The sequence below is a fragment of the Hippocampus bargibanti genome, linkage group LG14, assembly GCF_051943395.1.
Source record: "Hippocampus bargibanti isolate YZ-2025 linkage group LG14, ASM5194339v1, whole genome shotgun sequence".
NCBI classification, from domain to species: Eukaryota; Metazoa; Chordata; class Actinopteri; order Syngnathiformes; family Syngnathidae; genus Hippocampus; species Hippocampus bargibanti.
The window spans coordinates 10,084,772-10,107,180 of NC_142747.1; the positions used below are offsets into that span (position 1 = coordinate 10,084,772).

At 41.8% G+C, this 22,409-nt stretch overlaps 2 protein-coding genes across 5 annotated transcripts in view; one reads left to right on the top strand and one right to left on the bottom strand.

The window, feature by feature from the left end:
* tlcd2 (TLC domain containing 2) lies at nucleotides 1–19,314 on the bottom strand. 2 transcript variants are annotated; one of them, XM_089013656.1, is made up of 5 exons: nucleotides 18,768–19,314; nucleotides 18,408–18,490; nucleotides 15,583–15,665; nucleotides 1,930–2,306; nucleotides 1–1,363 (listed from the first exon to the last, which is right to left on the bottom strand). In XM_089013656.1, the coding sequence occupies exons 1-5, from the start codon at nucleotides 18,944–18,946 to the stop codon at nucleotides 1,345–1,347; spliced, it is 741 nt and encodes a 246-aa protein (XP_088869782.1). In that variant the 5' UTR covers nucleotides 18,947–19,314; the 3' UTR covers nucleotides 1–1,344. The 2 variants fall into 2 exon arrangements, with proteins under 2 accessions (XP_088869782.1, XP_088869783.1); XM_089013657.1 differs by having other exon boundaries at nucleotides 1–2,306; nucleotides 18,768–19,311.
* Nucleotides 18,086–22,409, top strand: part of aifm4 (apoptosis inducing factor mitochondria associated 4) — a 12,982-nt gene continuing 8,658 nt past the window's right edge. The window contains exons 1-5 of one of the 3 annotated variants that reach the window (XM_089013654.1): nucleotides 18,086–18,217; nucleotides 21,168–21,257; nucleotides 21,914–22,023; nucleotides 22,100–22,209; nucleotides 22,306–22,350. In XM_089013654.1, coding sequence (XP_088869780.1) covers nucleotides 21,169–21,257; nucleotides 21,914–22,023; nucleotides 22,100–22,209; nucleotides 22,306–22,350 — 354 coding nt within the window. In that variant the 5' untranslated portion in view covers nucleotides 18,086–18,217; nucleotide 21,168. Of the gene's footprint in view, nucleotides 18,218–20,598; nucleotides 20,725–21,167; nucleotides 21,258–21,913; nucleotides 22,024–22,099; nucleotides 22,210–22,305; nucleotides 22,351–22,409 lie in introns of those variants that run through there. The other 2 variants (XM_089013652.1, XM_089013653.1) reach the window with 2 other exon arrangements.

Here is a 22,409-nt window from a genome sequence, read left to right on the forward strand (position 1 = left end):
CAACTTTGTAGAAGCTATCTTTACTTGGGTGTTAATACACCAGTTCACAACAAGAGTGCAATCACACTCACAAACACACGTTTAGTTGCAAAATTTACAGTTACATGACATTCGTCTACAGAGGTACAGCAAACTGCCCACGTTGGCGAAATATTCTTTTTAAAAATAAGAACAGTATGTTGATCTCTATGTAAGGCTGTTGTGATAAAGACCCAACAGAGCTTTTATTTGACTGCAATTTATGAGATGCGTTGGTTTTGTCCTCCTTCTCCGTCAGTGGGTTTCACACCGACGCAGACGTACTCATCCTTTAACAGCAACAGGTTGACAAATATGTTCAGTAAAGGAGACAACAGAATCACAACTACTCATTTCAAATGTTTTAGGCATTCTTCTTGAACGGAACAAATAAATTAAAAATCTGCATTATTTAACTCCCGAAACAACATAATTTCCTGTTTTTGTTTTTACTCAGACCCAAACAGATCAGATGTGACTTTTGAAATATAATATGAAATTAATGTGATAAATATTAGTTGTTTATGTAGTATGGATTCATGATAATGTACCTCATGTGGCAACTGTTGGATACTCCCGACAGAATTCAGTCCCTGTCCTCTGCTAGAAGCAGACGCTCAATATATCCGCAGATGTCATGTATTTTTATTCTAACATCAATCTAACAAACCTGGTATCTAACATAAATAATATAACACGTCTCCAGACACAAATGATGAAGAAAGTGAAGAACCGTATCTACTTTTGCCAAGAAAAGAGAAATACCAAAATATTAATTTATTCCTGTTTGTATTGAAATAATAGGTCTCTGGAGTGCCTGCCCATGGCTGAAATTATTAAATTAAACCAGAGTTAAATAAACCAGTGAAGCCCTTTGTGCAAAAACCATTGATTTGACATCTGGAGATAAAGGAGTCTCAGATGAGATCACAAAAACCAAATACAGTACATTTGAAATTGGCAGCTGGATCATCCTCTGTTCAGCTTGGTGAGAAGTATTTTAAAATAGTGCATTGGCATGAGACAGAGCTGCTCTCTACAATCGAGTGATTCCAAAACAGTGTGTGATGTGTGGATTTTAAGTGTGCTGTTCATTATTTTACTTCAATGGAAGAATGTCACAGGTATGTTACGAAGACACCTGGGAACCTTCTTAAACTATGAAAAAGAAAAACTCATGTCACCTTTTGAGCAATCTTCTTCTTCTTTTCCTTTCGGTGAAAACGTGTGCTGTCTTTTAAAGGCCGTGTTAAGGATGGCACTTTCCACCAGCTCGGTCATTTGCAGCAACGACAGACGGTAACACCCACGAAGGCATATGGTAGACTATTTCACAGGCTTCCTCCTTGATCACAAACACAGTGGTGAAATTTGGTTGTTGGATTTCAACATTTGGATTAGCTAATGAGGCATTATAGCGCTCATTTGAGATCTTTACTGCTAACAACACTGGGCCAAATATAAGAAGCCACCACTCTGAATTAACATTTTACATGGATTGCTTGTACCCCATTTGATTATGATTAACAATGCTCGTTCTCAAAGAAGAAAAGAAGTCTTAAAGTCTGAGGTAGCAAGTGGCTTAAAATTAAGATATGGGAAAATGAGGAAAAAAGACACTACTGTTGCATAACTAGTTGAAAGAAAGTTAGCCTGATTGTGTAATTCATTCAGTGGTCAAGGATACCAGAGCCATATGTCATATATCGTACAGTATACGATGATATGGATTTAACGCCATGAAGTTTTGCTTCAAATGGAGGTACTTGTGGGCTTCACTCACCATAAGCTATACATTTTAAAACACCCAGTGGGCCTTCGCAATGATGCAGTAGTGAAGTGTTAGGATGTAAAGGAGTAGAAAAACAAAACAAAATGGGCAAAGGTGAACCCGAAATGGATTCTCCTTACGTTTCTTTTTCTTTCTTGGCCTCCCGAGTACTGCACTTTAGGAAGTCGCTCCGAAGCAGGCGGTAAAACAGAATAATGTTCATGAACGTCATGATGGCCAGGCCCACGCTGCCCAGCGTGTAAGCCATGAGGGGCACCTTATCTCTGTTGAGCACCAGCCAGCGGGTCATCCAGGCCAGCGTATTGATGCGGAATACCACGTAGGTGCCCAGGTTGATCATGCTGTTGACCCGGTAGATGGTGCTAGCGGCCTGATTGGCCATGCGCAAGATCTGCCTGAGATGGAGGAACACTGAGTTGATCTCCACCAACAGGGCCACCACGGTGAAACCGATGTAGCGGGATGTAAACGCAGACAGGCCAAAGCAGGTGATCACCTAGGAGGAGACCCAGGATGGAACCATGTTATGACACAGTACAAAAAAATAAAAATGCAACTGTGCCTCGACTTGTGACTGAGTTTATTTTGTGACGCTGCACATAATATGACACAGTATAACGTTCCGTTATAAACTCTTGCAGATACATCACCAATTACTGGACAGGATTTTTCATGACAGTGAAGAATGTTTAAATCTTACAAAACAGACGTGGTTGTATAAAGCATGCTCTTGTCAGATGGCTATGAAGTTAAAATACAGAAATATGTAAAGGGTTATTGAAGTTTGAGTCGGTGACAGGATTAAGAATTTTAGAGGAACGGTTGAATAACTAAGAGTAAACAGCCACGAGATGGCGGCATTGAAAAAGGCAAGCAATTGAACGACGAGAGCCAGAGGGCTTTCCCGACTTGTGACAATGTCTCAAGGTAACATCCGATGTTTGAGTCCACCCACTCAACATCCCGACTACGAGTGACGCAATTGAACAAACAGTCTTACAAATTGGCGTCATGGGACCAAGTTGAGATATTGCAAATGGAGCAAGTCACCCGCGACTACTTGGCTTTGTTATGTCAATTTCATTTGCCCAGCTGCACTCCAGTTGAAAATCATAACAGACTTGTTTATTTTCAAAATCTAACATGTAATTTGAAGTCATTATTATTTCATGCGTCTTAAAAAAAAGGGTCACTCCTTGGAAGAGTAGCAAAATACAGAACTTTCTCCATTTATACTGTAAATACTGGTTTCCCGTAGACCAGAGGGTGTCTGAGCGTGGTCCTCAAGGGCCGATGTCCTGCCGGTTTTCCAGCTCTCTCAATTGCAACACCATGAGTTTAGATCAGGGATGCTCAATACATAGATCGCGATCTACCAGTTGATCTCCAAGGTAATATTAGTCGATCGGTGATGTGACATTGTCATGAACTTTATTTATACAAATAAAGTTGAGTTGAAATCTCATCTCATCTCATTTTCCGTACCGCTTATTCCTCATTAGGGTCGCGGGGGTTGCTGGAGCCTATCTCAGCTGTCTTCGGGCACGAGGCGGGGGACACCCTGAATTGGTTGCCAGCCAATCGCAGGGCACACAAAGACATACAACAGTCACTCTCACACTCACACCTAGGGACAATTTGGAGTGATCAATCTGCCTGCCATGCATGTTTTTGGAGTGTGGGAGGAAACCGGAGGACCCGGAGAAAACCCACGCGGGTCCGGGGAGAACATGCAAACTCCACACAGGGAGGCCGAACCGGGACGCGAACCGGCGACCTCTGCACTGTGACGCCGGTGTGCTAACCACTCGACTACCGGGCCGCCTTGAGTTGAAATATAATGGGTAAATTATTTGGACTTTGACAAAAGTAGAATACATTTACATTAGCAGTACATTTGAGTGTTCCGAAAACATTGGAGGGGAAATGGAACTGCTCAAAAGGCTGTCATCGTCTGGTATATACAGGTAGTTAGGTTCATGTGATTGACAAATTGCTATGGGGAAAAATGCCTTTTTGGGGAGAAATTTAAAAGTTTTATTTTCGGCAGAAAAATGTTATTGTTATTAATGTAATAAGTAAAGTGAGATTATGTTATCGTCATCAGAAAAACTATGGGAAATGACTCGATAACAGCACTTAGATTTTCCAACGAAATGAACAAAATAAAACTGTAGAAAAAAGTGCACTTTACTAATAATATATTCCATGAACATGTTGTCTTTCTTTGGTTGCAAAATAAAAGCGCTGATGATTTCTGCTGTTGTCAACACAACACTGCCCTTCAAAGAAAACTAGGAAAAAAGAGGTACACAAGAGCTGGAGGCGCACATATAAAAAAGCTTGCTAAACAATATAACTCACATTTAATAATAATTAACAGTCAAACAGAAGTGACTTTATTTTGAATAAATACAAATCAGAAAACTTTCAACTCTCTGGACCAATTGACAACGGTGACAAACACCATTCCGTTTCTGAGGACAAACAGAGTGCACTAGGAGGGTCACAAAACAAAGGTTAAAGAGAAATGTGTATAGGACCCAACTCTGTTGAGCACGGAACAAAAGGCACATTGATGAGGTTGCCATTTTAGAACAAAAACACTGGAGGCAACTAGCACATGTCTGGCTTTGTTTCACCTCCCGCAACAGGAATTGTAGGCAGAGGTAGCACAAGTAACATGGCTGGTATTTAATGCGCTGTTTATGTCTTTTCAAACTGCAATAGTGTCATCACTCTGCAAGCCAAGTCTCAAACTGAAAGTAGTGGACAAATGGGTGTGGCCGCAACAAATATGGGCCTCTCAAAAGATGAATGTCAGCCCTTAGAAGACAACACAAGAGTTAAAAACATCCGGATTGACCGTAATTTTGGAAACACTCACAGGCAAATGTAACGAACATTTGCTTGACAACGCACACAACATCCCAATGTCACACAATCTTGAACTGTTCGGAGCATCAACGTATGACATCAACTTGGCCTTGCATTTTGTTTGGGCAACATTTCATCAAAAGGAATAGTTCGTGCCGGAAGCTCCATAAAATAAACAGATTTGAATTAGAAGCAGAGACTCCAACATCACCACATCAGATTCTTATTTTCTCCCCAAGCTAATATTATCTCATGTGTTATTGGATTGGATATGCCTTTATTAATCTCGCAGTGGAGAAATGTACATTTCACAGCAGCAAAGTGATGAAAGGAATGAAAGTAGAAAAACAAAATACATGAGCTGCTGGAAAGGCAGCCACTCTTGCGGCGCCGTCTTGAAGTGAAAAGAACAAAAAACAACTAAATAACAAATAATATGACAGCACAAAGACAATGTGACAACACAAAGACGCAGAGAGTCATTCATTCTTAAGCACTTTCTGGACCCTCTTTGTTACATGAAGCAGTTCTAGATGAAAGAGGAGTCCAAATGTTATTGTCCAAAGATCAAGATATGCACGCTTATTCAGGTATGAGAAATAACACAAACCAACCTGGAAAACAAACAAACTCGCTGCACATATGAGGGGTGGACTCAACACAGGCTCTTTAGATTAATCTTTAGATTAATGTGTCCTCCTTTATGGTTATTATGTTTATGCATATTGCCAGCAGCCAATCAGAATCTTCCATCCCTATCTTGGTAGTTAAAACTCGATAGGCGAGTCATTATCATGGCCATTGCATCGTGTAAGTAGCGAGGAATGTCATTAACCTCACACTCAAAAGATCCACCGTAAAAAAACGAAAAGGGAGGAAAGTTCAAACAGCTCGGAAGCCATTCATAGAAGCAAATAGGCCAATTTCTATGCTGCCTTTGGCCGCTCCCATCAAAAGGTGAATCCCAGGAATCCTCAAAACAGCTCTTGGAAACGGTCGGACATTTGGAATATTTCACATTGGTTGGAATTTAGCAGTCAGAGAGAAAAAGCAGCCGCACTGCGGCCAGACAGATGTTGTCGGGCGCCTGGGCTTTGAAACTCACAACTAAATGGAGAGAGGGGGGGACAAAATGAGGAGTTGTTTCCCAGCTTCCACTTTCTTGGAAAAGGCTTTGTACAAGATTCCACAAAAGTCCACAAAAGTACAAGAGGTTCTGCACTGCGAGGTCAACACGCTAACCACTGGAACACTGTGCCGCCTGAGTGTCATTGGTTACTTCCATTTTATTTTCTACTGAATTGTAGAGGTTATATTGTATGTTACATTCCTGGTGGATTTTTAAAAATGATTGATCTAGTTTTCATTTTTTTGTCTCACAAAATCCTGACATTGTGTCATTTGTAATTAAAATAAATTGAAGTATTTTTTTATTAACTCATTCATTCATTGCCATTCACAAATTTATTCGGGAATAGAAAATATGAAGGGGAACGTATTTGTTCGGATTTTGTTTTCTTTTTGGGGTGCGATGTTTTTCTTTACCACAAGCGCTTTCCATGTTAGCGCTTTGTTCCAGCTTCAGCTGTTGTTAAAGCACTATATCAACCAATGTATGTATTGCATTGTATTTTGGACAGCCGCCCCCTTTCAAGCTCATATAACTCCAGACCTATATAATTAATGAATTAAGTCTTTTTTCTGATGAAAGAAGAGAGTCTAAGGTTTTTTTACATTGTTTTGAATGTTTATGTAGTCCTAAAACTCAATATTCTGCGGGTCCTGGTATTTGAGTGACAATGACAAAAATCCTGGCACTAGAGTGGACACATTTTTACAAATGTCTGCCAGTAAATGAGTTGAGTGAACGCTGGTGCGTGTGGCTGCCGCTGCTCACCCGCAAAAAAAAATATCCTGTGACTGTAAAGTTTTGAAAGGCGCTTATAAATGAAATTTATTATTATTATTATTATTATTATTATTATTATTAATAGGTATCTTTTTCAATTATTGTTAAATTGAGTATGAATGCCTGAAAATGACTGCAAAATCACAACATTATTTATTACACATGAAAATTTGACCTTTTGGTACAGATTTTGCCAATGATCATGGAAGTTGACAAACTTCATTTGCTTTTGCGGGTCACATAAAATGATGTGGTGGGTCCGAATCTGGCCCACGGGCCTTGAGTTTGATACCTGAGAATTAAAAGATTCCGGACAACGCCTTTGCATAGAGGAATTCTGCAACAGCTCCCGCCCTGTTGTTTTGGTTACACGTGCTTGATATGTCACATCACACACTGTAGCTAAACACAATCATCATGGAAAATATTGAATCATTTCAGTAAAAGCGCAGTTATAAGTCAGTGTTAAATGATTGGTTTAAGTGTTCATTCTGAGCAAGTGAATAATACAGTATATGTCAACTAAAATAAAATTATAGCCAACAACCATGCCATGCATGTATGCATTAGTCCAAGATGGCGCCCGAGTAGGCAGCCGTCAGCAAGTGCTCTTTATTTTGTTGTTTTTGTCTTGTTTTTGTTTTTTCTTTTGTCACTTTGTGTTGTTGTGCGTCGTGTGGAACGGATACGGATTGTTCTTCAGCATTTTTGAGCACGACATTCATCAAGGAGGAGACTGTGCTGAGCGGTTGCGCCTTTTCGGCAGCATGAATATGCCAGTACTGTTTTTGAATGGGAGGAATGTCGGTGCCATTCGACTGCCATCGCTGGACACCAAAGGGGCCATTGTGCTTTTTTGCGTCTGTAATGGGCAGCATCTTCACAGCCCCGCTTTGTTTAGTGGAAGGTCGGTGCTGTTGGACAGTCTGCGGCTGGATGGATAAATGGCTTGAGGAGCCCGCGATAAGAAGGGAGGAGTGTCAGCGCAGAGCGCCGATGCGTATATGGAACTGTCGTGGGATGGAATTGAAGCTGATTTATGGGGGACAGGAGATGTGAGACGATCTCTTTTCGGCAATGGATGCTACAGCTGCGTGTTTGCTTTAAACATTTAGCTTGTAGTTGACGTGCACATTCCACCATGATGTCCCTGATCCACTGGTGGAAAGACGCTTTGATCCTCTCCTCTTTCATCTGGAACTGCTTTATGTAACAAAGAGGGTACAGAAAGTGCTTAATAATGAATGTCTTTCTGTGTCTTTGTGTTGTCATGTTATTTGTTATTTAGTTTTTTTTTTTTTTTTGTTCTTTTGACTTCAAGACGGCGCCGCGAGAGTGGCCTGTGTTTTGCTTTTCTACTTTCATTTCTTTCATAACTTTGCTGCTGTGAAATGTAAATTTCTCCACTGCGAGACTAATAAAGGCAAATCCAATCCAATCCAATCCAATCCAATGATGTCCCTGATCCACTGGTGGAAAGACGCTTTGATCCTCTCCCTTTCATCTAGAACTGCTTCATGTAACAAAGAGGATACAGAAAGTGCTTAAGAATGAATGACTTTCTGTGTCTTTGTGCTGTCATATTATTTGTTATTTAGTTTTTTTAAATTATTTTGACTTCAAGACGGCGCCGTGAGAGTGGCTGCCTTTCCAGCAGCTCATGTATTTTGTTGTTCTACTTTCATTCCTTTCATCATTTTGCTGCTGTGAAATGTAAATTTCTCCACTGTGAGACTAATAAAGGCAAATCCAATCCAATCCCAACACTGTTGTAGCATTTTGTAATTACACCACTATGTGCATGTCAAATCCATATCATAGCTGACCAAGCCATGCATATTTTGTTTCTTAAATTACAACTGAACACTACTGGCCTGGCAAACAGATTACAACATATTATGTCTTTTTAAGGTATATGTGAACAGTAGATTATGGTGACAACACTGTTGTCTTTGAAAGAAGACTCCCCCCCCCGAATGTAGATCTAAAAAGAATGGTTCGCTTTTTCAGTCAAGAGAGGGATGTCATCCATACAGCCGCTCCTTAGACACAGTCATGATTGAACCAGAGTTTAACATTTCAAAAGACAGGAAAACATCTCGAGGACAGCAGGTGATGTTGCCCGTGACTGTGATCATGCGACTTGAATCAACTGCTGTTGCCTGACAGCAAGTCACGTTAACGGCAAATTTGAATCCAATTCATCGGATGAGCCCTGAGAAGGTCATCCATCGTATTTCCGCATTACTTCATGATTATGTTATTGAGGAAATGTTCTCCTGTAATACAGTTGTACCCAATACCAAGAGTATAGACAGTACATTAAGAGGCCACAAGAATAGCATTCGGTAGTGCAGACTGTCCTTCCGTGCTTATATAAAATGATTGGAGAAATGAAACAAGGTGTGGTTGACTTGCCAGTCAACAGAGATTAAAGGGAATAAATTCATTCACAAACCACTCATACGTCAGCTCTAAATAAAGACCGCCTCTTTTGTTGAATTAACTCATGCCTGTCTTTCCCTCTCTGCAGCCTCTTTGGTATGGATGACACATAACGTGTTGAGCAGTTCGACCCACCCTCGGGCCTCCTGAAGACAAACAAGACTGGCTTGCTCAGTTTTGTGCGGTGGCGGAACAGGACGTGTAGACTGACACTCTTGTCTTGTAATTCCAATTGACTTGTGCAAATGAACATGTACAATTGTTTGTTTATGGCTCAAAATATACAACACCCACTTGCGCAGCTATTGGTTTGTTGTTTTATGAGGGTTTGCACAAAACTCAAAGAGTGGGGTGAGTTGAGGAGGATGGCTCAGATGTTTTGAGGCACTACAAGCATATGGGGGTTGAGAGTCCTGTCAGTAAAATATGGAGTAGGGTTACAACACAGAAATATAGAGCGGGGGGGTATTCGTCGTTTTGGAATGCTATACTCAAGAAGCTAGATGTTCGGTGTTGGGCGTGTTTGTTTCACGAGGGAGCCTGAGGCTCAAGTGGACACCAGATGTCTCTCCCAGTGAGTGGGTCAACACACACAAAATGAGGGATGACCCACGAGGGTCCTAAAGGCAAGAGACAGCTGAGGAATAAACACATTCATCATTTTGTTTACCGCACAAAAAAACGTCCAGGTTGCCCCTCTTTCCTTGTGTGAAATGTTTGCTCTTCATGCTGTCTTACATTTGTGGCGTCAAGCGGAAGTGCGCCTTTAAACCCTTTGATATGTTTGATGTCTTTCAAGTGAGCTTCACTCATTCCCACGCAAGGGTATATAAGTAGCCAGCGTGGGACAGAGAGATGGGGGGAATCACGGGGCAGAATAATCTCGGACTCAGACCCAGACAGACACACAGCTCGCAGAGAACCGCTCAGCATCGGACGGAGTTTCACAGCACGACTTGCTCGACTCCACGCCACGATCAAGCTCTGCGTGTCACCTGCCTGGGAGATCTGACAACAAACCTACTTACAAATTAAAGAGAAACATCAAACTCTTTACGTTCACGGTTAGCCAAAAGATTGCAAAGATCCTTCATCAGAGTAAAAATAAAAATAAGCACTACATTACATTTGATGGTGTAAGAAACACCTGTTATTTATATAATATTCTTCAAGATATCAAGCGAGGATGAATTACAAGGAACTTCTTTCAGAATATATGTTCATGTCCAACATGCATCAATGCAGACTTTTGGCGGACATCACAGTTAAAAGTGACATGTATTTAAAAAAGTGCCCAGGGGCACAATATTGCCCACCACATCCTTTTATGTGGCCTGCAAAAACCAAACAACCAGGTCAATTTTCATGATGCCGGCTCAAATTTGTACCAATATTTTGTATGTGTTAAATAATAATGCTGAGATATTGCAAGCACAGTAACGTCAACAAAATACTACACTTCACTTGATTTCAGAACAAGTTATCCATGAATTATGTACTGTATATGTACTATTATGAGGAAATTAGGCAGTGGGCAGGTCTGTTTGATCTGTGATGGGGTTAGGCGTCCCAGCCACCACGAGTCTCCCTGTCTAAGTGAGCATGCCACATAGACAGTAGGTTATTGTAGGCCTTGTCTACCTATGCATGTATAGCCTGGAGCCAGCAGATTGCGTGGAGGAAACCACTAGACTGGTTCAACAGGCATGAAGGCGGGCCCAGCAAAGCGTTGTGGCGCGCAAGTAGGGCACAGTGAGTATACGTAGTACGTAGAATACTGTGGTCATCCACTGCATCCCGACCCATCCGCAGTCGTCTTGACTCTGTCTTGCCACATTGAATTCTGATGGGCTGGGACGAGAGAGTGAGGCAGACGACATTGCGCAACTCTCCTTCACTTTAATCAAACTCACGCGCAAGTCATCTTCACCACCCCCCACTCCAGTGAAGATGGTCATCTCTTTCCAAAGAGGACGAACACCATGAGGAAGTGATTAATCATTTAAACTGTTTTACAGTCAGAATGCCCCCATTGAGGGAAACTGATTACAATGAATTTGACACCCCTGCTATCATGGATTGCCTCGGATGTTGGAAATTCCCCTGCATACTATTTTTGTATGATACATCTCTTGGAAATATCCATTTTTAGGCCTCTAAAACTGGGACTCCCATCTGAAATTACTAAATCAGATGGCCTACCTCAAGAGGAAGAAGATTAGGTGTATCCAAACAAAATTGGACAAAAAAAAAAAAAAACGTTCTACAGCACTTCATATGCAAGACAAAAAAAAAATACTACTGTATTTTCTGGTGTATAAGGCGCACCCAAAACTCCTAATTTTCTTCAATAGATGACTCTGTGCCTTACATGTGAAGTAATATTGAGCCACAACAGGTTTCGCAACTACTGTCATCAGCCACTTACTCCATTTCCCCCTGTGTCACGGGGTTTGCAAGATGGTAATGGCGGGTGTGGATCCCAAAAAGTAGGCAGGAGAGTAAAATCAAGAGTAAAAGTCCGCCAAGGTGAAACAAACACATGCACAGCATACAATGCATACACAATGCACAATTGCATACAAAAGGGCCGCACACACGTCCACGACGATCCGTGCCGCGTCTTGTTTGGGTTTTGGTTTTTGTTGCGGGGGCTTTGTATGCATTGTGCATTGTGTATGTATTGTATGCTGTGCTTGTGTTTGTTTCACCTTTTAATCTTGGTTTTCTTTTGATACTTTGTATTTTTTTCTGTTCAGATGATTTTGATGTTTTAGATTTTGTTCCTGCTGACTTTATTTTAATACAATTTGTCAAACACAACCTCCTGCTCCCTCCTGCCTGCTTTTTGGGATCCACAACCGCCAATCACCACCTTGCAAACCGTGACACCCTGTAGAAGTAGTCCGTAACCCCAACCGCTACTGCAGCGCCTTATAATGTGGTGTGCCTTATATTTCAAAAATGTTTCATTCATTGAAGGTGCGCATTATAGTCTGGTGCACCTTATATATGGAAAACGTTTGAAAATGCCCAATTCATTGGGGATGCGCCTTATACTCTGGTGCACCTTATACACCGGTATTTATTGCTTTGAGTAAGAGATGCAAAAAAGTGTAAAGTACACTTTTTGTATTCGGCATTGGCCTCAAACAGTGAACAAAAAACTGCTCCCGGCCTGTGTTCATCTTGTGTGGCTTGGGCCTATTCCGACGAGATAATTTAACTATTGTATACCAAATAAAAGCGGGATGACACTGATTTCCGGAGGAAACGTACGGGTGCAAACAGGGACACGGGATCTGGTTATCAGAAACTCACGTGTTAATGCATTACATTGACCCAACCCCGCCTTCCGTAACCATGACAATTAACCCCCAAAGAGTCGATTCCGGTATCTGGCATAGAGATTTATTTCTAAGGAATGTTTTTTTTCTCCTATAGAATCACACAGCTGTTTGATTGTGAATGAATTTGGGTGATTTGAATGTTGCATCGATGCCTTTTATTCCTGGCTGAAACCATCTCTCCATTTTATCCTATCTAAGCCTATCTCAGTGCACTTTGAGCATGTGGCGTGGTGCACCCAGAACTGACGTTAAGTGAATTGCAGAGCATTTAAAATAAATAAAAAAATAATAATAATAGGGGCGGTGCTGGAGCCTATCTCAGCTGTCTTCGGGCACGAGGCGGGGGACACCCTGAATTGGTTGCCAGCCAATCACAGGGCACACAAAGACGTACAACAGTCACTCTCACACTCACACCTAGGGACAATTTGGAGTGGTCAATCTGCCTGCCATGCATGTTTTTGGAGTGTGGGAGGAAACCAGAGGACCCGGAGAAAACCCACGCGGGCCCGGGGAGAACATGCAAATTCCACACAGGGAGGCCGGACCGGGACGCGAGCCGGCGACCTCTGCACTGTGAAGCCGGTGTGCTAACCACTCGACTACCGGGCCGCCGCGACCCTAATGAGGAATAAGCGGTGCGGAAAATGAGATGAGATGAGATAATAGCCATCTTCAATTAAGCTCATGTATTAAGTTATGCAAACTGAGTAGTTTTATATCATTCCAAAACCCATTGTCTTGGCATAGTTTGGTGTTCACCCAACAGTTTGTGAAAAAAAAGCAAGCCTCTAAATGTACACAAAAACAAGCATGATGTCACGCAAGACTGCGCCATTCCTTGCGGGTTGTTAGGAATTTTAGTATCCAAATTCCAAAAGGATGTTATTTTTCCCATTGTTTTGTTTTTTTGGGATTTTGTTTTAGATTGCATCACAGAAGAGCACTCCAGATGGCAAGCAGGAAAAATAAGAGGATAACCACTGCAATGGCATTGTCTGGGCAACAGAAAGGTATTAGACATATCTAAGCTAATGAGTAATTGGATTTTAGACTTGGGCTGATGCAAAGTGCAAAAATATACTGACCACTACTCACACTGAGGTCAGAGGTGATTAGCCTACTTAAACCACATGTTTTTCACATCCCTATTGAGGCTGTGGGTGGGGGCATTTTCTGACAATACAATAAGCAGACATAATTTCCGATATGAAGCAATGTGCAATGGCCATCAATAGTAGTTGTGTTATGCCGCCATAGCTCTTTTAGTTATTAGGAAAGGCGATTTTTTTTTCCATTTGAGTATTTACCCTGGCTTGAAATACTAGGAATCAACCACTCTCACCGCAAAGCATCTTGCGAAAGCTAAGGATAAAAACAGAAACTGTCAAGAAGACTGCTGTGGATGATGCTAAGGCATTCCTACATTCAAATAGATAGTGTCAATAAAACAATTGGTCGATTTAAAATTAAGACAAAGTTAACTGTTGTAATCCCAATAAGATTTTTCATCTGAGGTGCATTATGCAGCATTTGTTTGACACTTTGGGATAAGCCAAACCCTCTTTATTTAACCTGAACACTAAGACCACTGAGGAGTCTCCCAGGACGTCATGTGACGTGTGAAGTCATGCTGCGAGTTATAATGTAACTTGAGTGTACAAATATTGGAGATCCTCCAGTTTGGTGAGCTCACCAACGGGTATTTGCTATTGCAAAAAAAAAAAAGGAAAAGAAAGTCTCAAAACTCACGGTTTGAGGGAGGTTTTATGGAATGAATACTGGGAGCAACCGTGAATAAGAGATGGGGGAAGGGGGTACTCGGATGAAAACAAAATCTCATCCCTTCATCGCTCTGGTGACAAACTGTGACCACCTGGCACAATGACAGCTTCCAGTATAATGGCCTTTGCAGAAAGGCAACAGAACCGCAACAAGAATATGTTGTAGAAGCCAGTTAATGCAAGTCTTTCCGAATAGCGTTTTTCAAAAATAATTTTTCAATTAAGGGGTCGAGAAAGGGACTACAAAAGGGGTCGTTAACTAATTCACTGCCATTCACGAATTTATTTGGGAATTGAAAATATGACGTGGAGCACCATTCCCGAATTTGTTTGCGTTTTGGTGTTTCTTGCGGAAACCGCCGAAAAAGTGCTGCTCAGACTAATGGCAATGTTTTTTTCCCTTCCATGGGAGGGCAGCATTTCCCTTTTTTGCATGTTAGCGCTTTGTTACAGCTTGAGCTGTTGTTAAAGTGCTACATAAAAGAATATGTATGTATTGCATTGTATTTTGCACAGCCACCCTCATTTCAATCTCATATAACTCCAGACCCATATAATTTAGGAATTAACTCTTTTTTTCAGATCAAAGAAGACAATCTAGGTTTTTTTACGCTGCATTGAATGTTTATGTAGTCCAAAAACTCTTCTGTGGGTCCTGGAATTTGAGCAAAAATTACAAATACCCTGGCACTGGAGTGGATACATTTCTGCACGTCTGTCAGTGAATGAGTTAAAAAATGAAATACAATAAAAACATCCACGCAGCAGGTAATTTACATTTCTCAAATTTGTTTTGTTTGGTCGCTCATTGTTTCCGCTTATCGATTCCTCTTGAGTCACAAATGAGTGATGCCATCATACGCAACATATTTTAAGATCCACCTTTTAGAAATGGCGTGCAGGCGGTAGCATTCTAAAGTTTGCTCTAATTTCACAGGGAAAATGTGACTGGGGAGCTTCAAAGTATTTCTGTCAACATGCAGAACATATTTTCCAAATGCAAGTTAAATATATATGCTCCTTTTTTTTTAACAGTGCAATTAGGAATGTTGAGCTGATCCAACCTGTTCGTGTTGATGACAATGATGTGCTGTTTAGAGAGTGCGAGTTTCACTTTGCCTTTCACAACCGGTCATTGCTTTGTACCGCCCTCACTTGTTCTGTGTAACAAGACAAGACCGACGAGTATTTTGTCGTGACCTCCTTTACGCTTCTCGTGGGTCTGCTGGAGCTTGGGTCCGACCTCTTTCTGTGTATGTGTGTGTGTGCGTGTGTGTGTGCGCGTGTGCATGTGTTTTTTTAAGTGGTAGTGCTGTGTCCAGCCAGATGCCCTCTTGCAGATTCAGTTTGCATTTTATTGCAACCAAAATAAAAATACTTAAGAGCTTATTGTGTTTTAAGACTTACAACAACATGATGCGAGGCGAGCTCCCAGAACTGACTAAACTTCTGGTGTGCCAACATATCAAAGAGGTCATAGATGAAGTAACCTGTTGAGACACAAAATGAATGTCACAATTATAATTCGAATGTTGTTCATTGATTAAGGCACAATTCACTGTACAACAGACCCTATGGGCATATCAAGGCAATCCGGAAGGGGAGTGTGGGGGATGGGGAGCCTGCTTCAACGACAACCAAGATGGCACACACGATGGGTCTTGGAGACGGGAGCTATTCATATCCACCTACACCCACCTGCTCCCTCACCACCACGAACTGTATCCATGGTGACAGTTTTTCAGAATGTTGTAAAAACAATGGCGTGGTGAGGTTGAAGGCAGAGGAGGGTGGGCGAGTGAGGTACTTAGATGAAGTATGAAGGAAGTCCACCACGTTAGACATATGACACAACGTTTTGCTTTTGGGTTTACTTTGATCTGCTATGAAGGTTTCAGGTGTGACCAAACATCCGCACATCACAGCAAACAAGAAAATATTGCCTATTATCATCCATTCAGAAAATATTCGGTCATGAAGCTGTTATGGTGACATAAATAAACAACATATCATTCACTGCCAGAATTTCCAAAGCGTGGCTGCCCATATTGTCAGCGGTTTTCAAGAATTCCGACAATTTTGGAGTGGGATGTCAAAGGCCTTTTTACACGGTGTTTGTGATTCACTCTAAAATGGTATCTTTTTTTTTTCATCACAATGACATCACATTTTCTACGACACATAATCTGTTTATTCCTTACATTAAACAATTATTTTGAGTGCGAGCAGGCTAAACTTGTCTGGCTCCAATGTATGCAAACTGATCAATTATTATATCCATCCTGGGGCAGTTTCAAACTGCACACAATGTATTTTAAAATGATTTTATCCATCCAGCAATGCGTTTTCTTGACCACATTTGGTTCACAAGTGACCTAAAGGCTATCCCATCTGACACTGGTCGAGGATTGGTCAGTTGTTCATTACAGGGCACATAGAGTCAAACCACCTTTCACACTCATATTCACTTTAAAATGTCTCTTTCGTTAACCTCAAGTGCATGCTTTTGGAATGACAGAAGAAGTATATCTTAGTGTAAAATCAATATTTGAATGAGTTTACCATGAGTCTGCCACATTCCATTCATCCATTATCCTCAAAAGGGTGTGCTGGAGCCTATGCCAGCTGTCGCTGGCCAGTAGAGCGGGTATACCCTGAACCGGTTAGCAGCCAATCACATCAATCAACGAACAATTATTCACACACGCGATCACACCCGGGGACATTTTAGAGTGTTCAGTTAACCTGTCATACATGTATTTTTGGAATGTGGGAGGAAACCAGAGTACCCAGAGAAAGCCTGTACAGGCGTGAGGAGAACATACAGGAAGGCCGGAGCCGGGATCGAACTCACGACTTCGGCACTGTGAGGCGGATGCACAAACCGGCTGTTCAGCATGCCACTTCTGAACATCTTAATGGAGGGAAAATTCAAAGTGTGTCTCAACGTTGTTGCTGCCAGAATAACATTTCTCTGCATCATCAGCACAGGACTCAGTTTCCACTGACTTCTATCCAAACCATGATTGGAGCGGTTGGCTGAAAAAAAGGCTTTAGATGGGGCCTTTTTTCCTCTCAACCTCTCAAAGGATCCTTAAATATTTAGTCACATCTTGCTCAGATTGTCAGTCATCATATTGACTGTATTCAAGTTCAACCATTTTGTCTCCAGTACAGGGACAGGGATGCTATTTTTTATGACAAGAAGATATTGTCAGAATGAGAAACATAAGACTGGCAATGTGTTCTGTCATTGACAAGTGCAAACGTAATTAAACTATAACCCCTGCATGTCTCCCTGATGGTTGCATTTTGTTTACGCTGTTCCCTCACCCATGAAGAAAGTACAGAAGCAAATATTAACAGGAACACAAGCTGAATTTATCCTTGAGATTGTGGTGAAGTCGACAAACAGGGCCTTCATTCACCAAGTTGTGATCAACAGACGAAATGCAATAACAAACGGCATGTGGTCTCGCAGAAAACGCGCGGAGCGAACTTCTCAAAAATGAGAGTAACCTCAGAATCACATCGCAGTCGTTGAGGGAGGCCTCAATTAACCAGCGAAAATAAACGATGCAAACCAGTGATGTGTTGCACTGTTGTTGCCCCAATGACCTCACACAAGTGAGTGGGTTTGACATGTGGTGCCAGAACGGTCATAATGCCCTCCATTGAGGCTCGTCTCAGGAAGGCACTGCACAGTGCGAGTTTCCAGGGCGGGGCATCTTCACGGAATGTTAAGCATCCTGGGAATTCTCAGGGAAACCCAAGTAGTGGGGCACATGGCTATGTTTAAGCTGTGTTTCGGGGGGAACCATTAAGCTGTTGAAGGATTAATTAGAAAATAGCAACTGGTGCTATTTTAGCACCATGGGCGGAGATGTGGACTCTGGTTTGGCAGATTGTTTTTAAGGGGGAAAAAACTGGAATAAGTCCATTTTAATTGGTAGTATACTGTGTGGAAGAAAGTCAAATGTATCAGGTAGGGCTATTTCGGCAACAAAACCACACGACAAAACGACACAACAAAATCTTACAGGTCAGCAGCAGTGGTTACTTTGTGTGTGTGTGCGTGTGCGTGTATGCGTGCACGCGCGTGCGCGTCCTTTCTATGTGTGCGCGTGTGTGCGTGCGTGTGCGTGCGCATATCAGTGTGTGCGTGTGTCTGTGAGTGTACTCGGCACCCACCCACCTCGTTTAGTACCTGGCCATGATATTTAATTACTCACCTATTGAAAAAGACACCAGTGCGTGAGAAAACACAGAGTGTGTTTCTATCAAATCTTCAGCCATTTCTGGTTGCAGGAAAAAGCTGGAAAATAAATAATGGAGTTTAGGCAAGTGATGTCTCAACAGTGTGTGTATGTACCGGTGCGCGTGTGAATGTAGCTTTTTTGATGAGATATATAACGACGTATATATACGTATATATATGTGTGTGTGTGTGTGTGTGTGTGTGTGTGTGTGTGTGTGTGTGTGTGTGTGTGTGTGTGTGTGTGTGTGTGTGTGTGTGTGTGTGTGTGTGTGTGTGTGTGTGTGTGTGTGTGTGTGTGTGTGTGTGTGTGTGTGTAGAAAAGAAGCCTAATTACCAAAGCACTGCCCATATCGCGGTAACGAGGCTGTGCACGAAGGATGTGGAGATGTTTCTCCATTTTGACGTATTCCTGCGGGCAGTTTCTGGGACAGGTAGTCTATCCAATCCTAGGTTGAAAGATCTGAAAAATCCATAGGATCCTCCAATGGTGAGAAGCACCGAGCTCAGCTCCATGACCCCAAAAAACGCGTAAAGAGCGCTGAGGGTTGACGGTCAAATGCACTAAATGTGACTCTGGCCGCCGTGGCTACCTGGCTGTTGTGAAGAAAAGCTCTACAAAATCACATGTCCGTCAAGTCACGCTCAAACACTCTTCTGAAAGCCCAAAAGGGCGTTTGTTTTGATCGGTGGGTCTTCAGTGTAGAAATGAGGGGACGATGAGTCCCGCGTCTTGCGAGGTGTAGAGGTGTTTTGTGCCTCCGTGTTATCAGGCGAACACCCCACTGGAGATGAATGGCCCGGCAACGTGTGCCAACCTGCCAGCAGCTCCTGTAGTAAAATCTCGACCCTTGCTTGTGTAACTTTTTGACACCGATCAAGATTCTCTCCACCCTACTACAAGGGGGCGCGGCCACGACAAAGCAAGTCTTGTGCTGCGTTCCAGTACCCTCAGAAAATCCACGCTCGTGGGTTTTTAATACGTACGATATAACCGCACGGGGAGAACATGCAAACTCATCAGTGGAATGCAGATGTGTGGCGTCACGCGGAAATGCGCCTTTGCTTTCACCGTTGTACATCAAACTCTTTATTTTTCCTTCATCGCTTTCCACGATTTCGGATCCAGGAGGGGAGTCCTGTGGCGTTACGCGGAAGTGCGCATTTCAAAAATTTGATGTCTGTGATGTCTTTTAAGTGAGCCTGACGCAGGCTACTTATATAGCCTTGGCCTGCGTGGAACAGAGAGATTGGGGGGGGGGGGGGGATCACGGGGCAGAACCATTGTGACTCAGACACACACACACACACACACACACACACACACACACACACACACACACACACACGCACACTCGCAGAGACCCGCACAGCGTTGGACGGAGTTTCACAGCACTTGCTCCACTCCACGCCACGATCAAGCAATGGGATACATCTACGTGTCACTTGCATGGGAGATCTGACAACGAACATACTTACGATTAAAGACAAACATCAAACTCTTTAGATGAACCGAATCCCGAATCACTCCACTGTGAAGCGGACGTGATCACGCGCGGTTGTCAAATTCCACCCATTCGTCAATTTTCTGATCCACTTGTCCTCACAAGAGTCGCTACATGTCCATCGCAATGAATGTGAGAGAAATTTGGAGATTAGTTGATAATACGTTTTAAATAAAAGTGAATTGACCCACACCTTTTTAATTAACCCTAAAAAACGAACATATTAACGTATGCAATGTTCCTGTAAATGAATCCCATCAACTTTAGAAATCACAACGAAATTGAAATGCAAATACATCATCAAGACCAATGTTAGAAATACAGAAAATTGAAGAAAAAATATTCAATCCGTTTCATTTATTAACTTTCACTGAGTTTTAAAATATGCTTTCAAAATCTTTTGTCAGTCTTGCTTTGAAAATATATATTGCTGCAATATGTAGGTTGCGTTAAATTCAGCACCAACCCATTTTACAAATACCTGGCGATGCGTTTCAGTTTTACTTTTAACTTTGCCTCGTTGCATTGGCAAATTACCAAGAGGTATGAACGCCTCAAATCTTGCCAAACAACTTGAACGTCATGATGTACCACGGAATTGTGGGAAGACATAAAATCAACAAACACTAACTTCCGGGTTAAACACGACGTCATAACGTCGCTCACAAGAAGAAGAGAACAGCCCAGTCGACCGTCACATGCTCTTGAACGCATCTCAGTTTTTGCAGTAAACACAGGTGCGGTTGTTGCGGTTTTATTTACAGTAGTATATATTCATTCGGTGCAAAGGTGAGCGTCTATTCTTATTCTTGTTCAGTGATTTACATTTTTTAAACCTATTTGATATGGCTGTATTATAGTAAAGTCACTCAGGGAATCGAAACATCTGCTTGAAAAGTATTTTATTTTAACTAAAAATACATAGTCCTACATATTTTTGTCATTATATTAAATGGACAGTTTGGTTATTCTGCATGCATGTTTGTGATACCTTTGCATGCATATACATTATCTCAAAGTGTGCATTTTTTGGTTAATGGTGTTTCATACGACTATGTATGACTCTTCCATGTCATACATAATCTCAAATATCTTGTATTTTGGAGGAATGCATTGTGAGAATCCATCCTCACAAAAAGCACATAATTTCATTGGAGTGTTTGTAACAGCAAAGCCAGCACTAATCCACCCAACAATGGTGTATTTGCATCATGTGTTCTATGTTTCAACAGTATGAATCGTAACGAAGCACAAAATCAAGATGAATGTTTGGAGGCGGTGACTGCAATGGTTGGTCAGGAGGACGACCTCACAGATGGGCAGTATGTCACATGACACAATGTCTGATAGGAAACTGGAAGGTGTGTCAGAAAGGTTCCAGGACTGATGACATGAAATTTCAAGTGTGAACTAAGAGCTTTACCCTTCACAGTGGGTTAGATGATAGTACATATACAAAATACATCCTGTGATGTTTGCCTCATTCAGTGTGTGAAAAGGCGTGACATTTGTGTCACGACACCTCATCATGGCATCCTTCCTGCAACAGAATGCCTGACCATCCTGCACTTCCTGGCTGAGAAGAATATTGATATGCTCGCGAAACCTCCCCACTCATCCAACCTGGACTTTTATTTTTTTTCCCCATTTTCTCTTTGGATTGGATTGGATTGGATTTGCCTTTATTAGTCTCACAGTGGAGAAATTTACATTTCACAGCAGCAAAGTTATCCAATGCTTAATTGATTTTGAAACCATAGATGGCCAGTTTCAAAGACATGAAAAATATCAAGTTTGCCTGAAAAGTTTGGGAGAGTGTGTAAGTGGGATTACTTCAGCATTGAAACCTTGTGCTTTGGATTGGAAATGTGTCTTTTGTGACTCCGCTCATAGAACTTTTCTGACACACTTTGTACATTCATAGGATGAACGTTGCAGGTTATATAAATGTGACTTGCACTTTTTTTTTGTAATCAAGGATGAAAGTAGTCACAGTTGCAGACCAGAAAGTGTTGCTCGTCCGCACTGAGGGTCAGTACAGTGCAGTCGGAAGTCAGTGCACTCATTATAATGCTCCTCTGGTTAAAGGTAAATTTTCTACTTTTCCCAATTGCAAGTGTGCAGCTCTGAATTTATGTCAGTTTACACATGTTTCACATTTCAGGAGCCCTGGTTGGCAACAGAGTGAGATGCCCTCTCCATGGTGCTTGTTTCAATGTTAAAACTGGGGATATTGAGGAATATCCAGGCCTGGACTCTCTACCTTGCCACAAAGTAAAATTCATCTCAACCTTTTATAATGCCTTTTCTCAACATCTCATAAAAAGTATCTTGTCCTTCTTCATCATAGTATGTTAACCATTTTAACAGGTGAACGTTCGAGATGGAAAGGTATATGTTTCCATCAAGAAACAGGCAAGTGAACGACTAGATTGAATTAAAGCTGTATTGGCACATATTGAACAATTTCTTTG

Bases quoted from the DNA above. Each gene is read 5' to 3' on its own strand.
- tlcd2 (XM_089013656.1), bottom strand. From the start codon at position 18,946: ATGGAGCTGAGCTCGGTGCTTCTCACCATTGGAGGATCCTATGGATTT. The intron at 18,491-18,767 runs GTAATTAGGCTT...TTTATTTTCCAG, and splicing joins GCGATATGGGCAGTGCTTTG to CTTTTTCCTGCAACCAGAAA. The intron at 15,666-18,407 runs GTGAGTAATTAA...GTGTCTCAACAG, and splicing joins ACTGGTGTCTTTTTCAATAG to GTTACTTCATCTATGACCTC.